The sequence below is a fragment of the Octopus bimaculoides genome, chromosome 19 (assembly GCF_001194135.2).
Source record: "Octopus bimaculoides isolate UCB-OBI-ISO-001 chromosome 19, ASM119413v2, whole genome shotgun sequence".
NCBI classification, from domain to species: Eukaryota; Metazoa; Mollusca; class Cephalopoda; order Octopoda; family Octopodidae; genus Octopus; species Octopus bimaculoides.
The window spans coordinates 47549796-47552952 of NC_068999.1; the positions used below are offsets into that span (position 1 = coordinate 47549796).

Here is a 3157-nt window from a genome sequence, read left to right on the forward strand (position 1 = left end):
AACCACCACCACAACCACCACCACAACCACCACCACCGCCGCCACCACCACCACTACGATCACCACCACCACCACCATCACTACCAGAACAAGCACCAACAGCAGCACCATTATCATCACCACAGTTATTACTTCTACCCCCACCCTTCAGCATCATTACCACCAAAACCAGCAGCAGCAGCAGCACCACCACCACCACCACCAAAACCACAACCATCATGAGCAATGCCATGACCACCATCACAATTACCAACATCACCATCACCACCACATTGGAAGAATTTGATCTAAGTTTGGCTGGATTACAAAAAAAAGTCGGTTATGTTCATCACTCATGCTAAAGCCCCCAGAAAACAACAAATGAAGGTTACAGACAAACCATCTTCATCTTGAAGGCAGAAAAAACAAAGATCATTGTTGCTGATAGGCTTTATAGGTTGTGATGCTATTTATAGCAGCAGCAGCAGCAGAACCTGCTCTAGTTTCTGATGAAGGAGCCTGAAAGTTATGTGATCAACTGCAGAAAAGACTGATATACCATCTTCACTTAGAAACTCTTTGTGGACGACCTCAATATACTGGAAACATGATAAATATGAGAAATGTTGGTCCAGCAGGAGGATGTTTATCATCATCATCATCGTTTAACGTCCGCTTTCCATGCTAGTAATGAGAAACTCATAGATTAGGACTTTTAATGTTTCTTTGCAGTCTCAGGGACACTTGGCTATATATCATAGCATGACTATTTCATACAAGCAGGAGTCATGAACAGATATGTAAAAATGTGTTCTAAAAAACTTATCCCATAACATGTGTAGGTATTTATACACACAGACATAATTGTCAAGGCATATATAAACAAAATGACATGAAAAACATGTACTTATAGATGTGTAAGCATATATGTTGATGTATATATATATATCTTTGTATACAGTTCATATGTGAGAATATATGCATAGCTATGTGACTATCTTGCTGTTTGAATTCCAGAGAAGGGCTTATATTTCTAAGTAGGTGGCTGATATATACTGAACTAGAGAAGTACTTTGAAGAAAAAACCAGCGGCACAGGCAAGCATTTCACCAGTAATTGCTATTCAAACTTAACCAAAGACTTAGCAAGATAAATGTAAAGAACTTAAAAACTGCTTAATAGCATTGGAAATATCAACATCAATGGAGATGTTGATATATTTCCAATACATGGAAGTAGCTGGCATCTTAAAGAACACATAGCTACAGAAATAGCCACGACACTGGGCCCAAACACTGTGCTGGGTGGCACACCCACAAATCTAAGTGTAGAGGGACAATACAGATTGAGTTAGCCTTGTCTGCCTCTGCTTTTAATACCATCAGAATCTATGGACATGTAAAAAACAGTAAGGTCAGAAGAGAGTGTAATATGATCACCACAATGTCTGCATCCCATACAATTCATCACAGTGTGTCGTGGTGTGCAGTATGGCCTTATGCTAAGCAAAGACATAGTGTAACTTAAAAGAGATCTGTGGTGGGTTTGCTATTCATAGTTCAGAGAACTAGCTGAGGGTCATCCATAGGACTCGCTCCATCAGAGCTAACCTGTGCGCAATAAGACTTGTGGATCGGAGCTGATTAGCAACAACCACCCATCGTCTGGAAATTCTCCAACCGAGTTTCTCAACCATATTTTTTTCTACCTGTGAACCCCTTCGATTCCCTTTTTAAATAGGTGGACCCTCAAAGCCATTCGATGTTTAAAAAAAATTTGTTAAAATTTTTATAATGAAATTGTTTTAAAAAATTGTTAAAACATTTTGTGCATTATAGAAATATAACCAATTTATTGCACATAAATTTCAGCAATAAAGATCTCATGTGGACCCCATCACCTCACTCCAATGGTCGTATGGGCCCTGGTTGAGAATCACTGCTCTAACGTATTGAATCAAACAAAAAAATATTGATACTTTGTTACTCTCTCGCTTGTATACTATTTAGAAGACTCTAAATAAATTTCAAGAGAACACAAACAATACAAACACACAAACATGTCTATGTATCCTCGTGCATGTGTCTGTTTATGTATGTAATCGTGTTTTAATGTTTTCCAGGATTTTAAAGAAATACAGAAATGAAAAAAGAAAAGAATTATTGCACTAAAATACCAACAAAACTACATGTGTTCTGTTACATTCATTAAACTGCGTTTATGTAAACAAAACACCTTTACTCACAGACTTCTAATGCCGAGTCGTCCGCCATATTTCTAGTTGCTAAGTAACAAAAAACTGTTTTAATTTTTGTTATTTATTGACGCAGGTTATTTAGCTCCAAAACAATATTTTTACAAATTAATATATTGTTGTTATTTTAAATATTCTAATACTTCTCAATATATTTTGAAATTTTTTTAAACCTTCAGTGGTATCAAGGCTAGATATTTAAACGCTGTAGGGTGTTTTATATTCGTTAGGAATTAAAGATTGATAAACAAAAGGTGATTGTCTCGCCTCTTGATCCTGTCAGCTAAGCCAGCCACATTATGACAATAAATGTGTGTAACACACCTGCTATTTATTTATAAATGTATATAGTATATGCAGTAAATGTTCGTTTCTCACTAATCTTTCATATCAAATTTCTTGTTTTTTCATAGGATTTACCTGTTAGAAGTATCACGTTCACACATTTGGTGACACAAAAGGCAGTAAAACTTTTTCACGTCTGTTTGCATGCATTTTATACACTTTTCTGTTTATGTTTTATCAAGGTGTAATGTACATTTCTTTTTTTCTGTATTCCAGGTTATAATACTCATGCTGTCAAGAGTGTAATGAATATGTTTTGAACCATCACTCGATTACTTATGAAATAAAATTACACCGTGGCGCTATCAGTTTGACCATCGACAGTCAAATAGGGGTGAACTTACTCAAGGTAGATAGTTATCTAGAAACTAATTAGAAATACTAATGTGATGACGAAAGGAGCTGATCAATATCATTTTGATCATTATTTCGATAGGTACGGGAGACAACTCTAAACTTATTTTCGACCTTATAAAACCTGCACAGAGAAGCGTACATTTTATCGAACTTGTCGAAGTAGTGCTAAAGGAAGCTATAAGAAAATACCCAGTTTAGTTATATAAACTGTCCATGACGTTT

The 3157-nt window shown here is 36.0% G+C and overlaps 1 protein-coding gene across 1 annotated transcript in view; it reads right to left on the minus strand.

The window, feature by feature from the left end:
- Window positions 1-2259, minus strand: part of LOC106867518 (adenylate kinase 9) — a 50851-nt gene extending 48592 nt beyond the window's left edge. Inside the window, exon 1 of the mRNA XM_052974713.1 lies at window positions 2225-2259. Within this exon, the coding sequence (XP_052830673.1) occupies window positions 2225-2252 (28 nt within the window). The 5' untranslated portion in view covers window positions 2253-2259. The remainder of the gene's footprint in view (window positions 1-2224) is intronic.
- Between the last annotated feature and the right edge of the window lie 898 nt (window positions 2260-3157).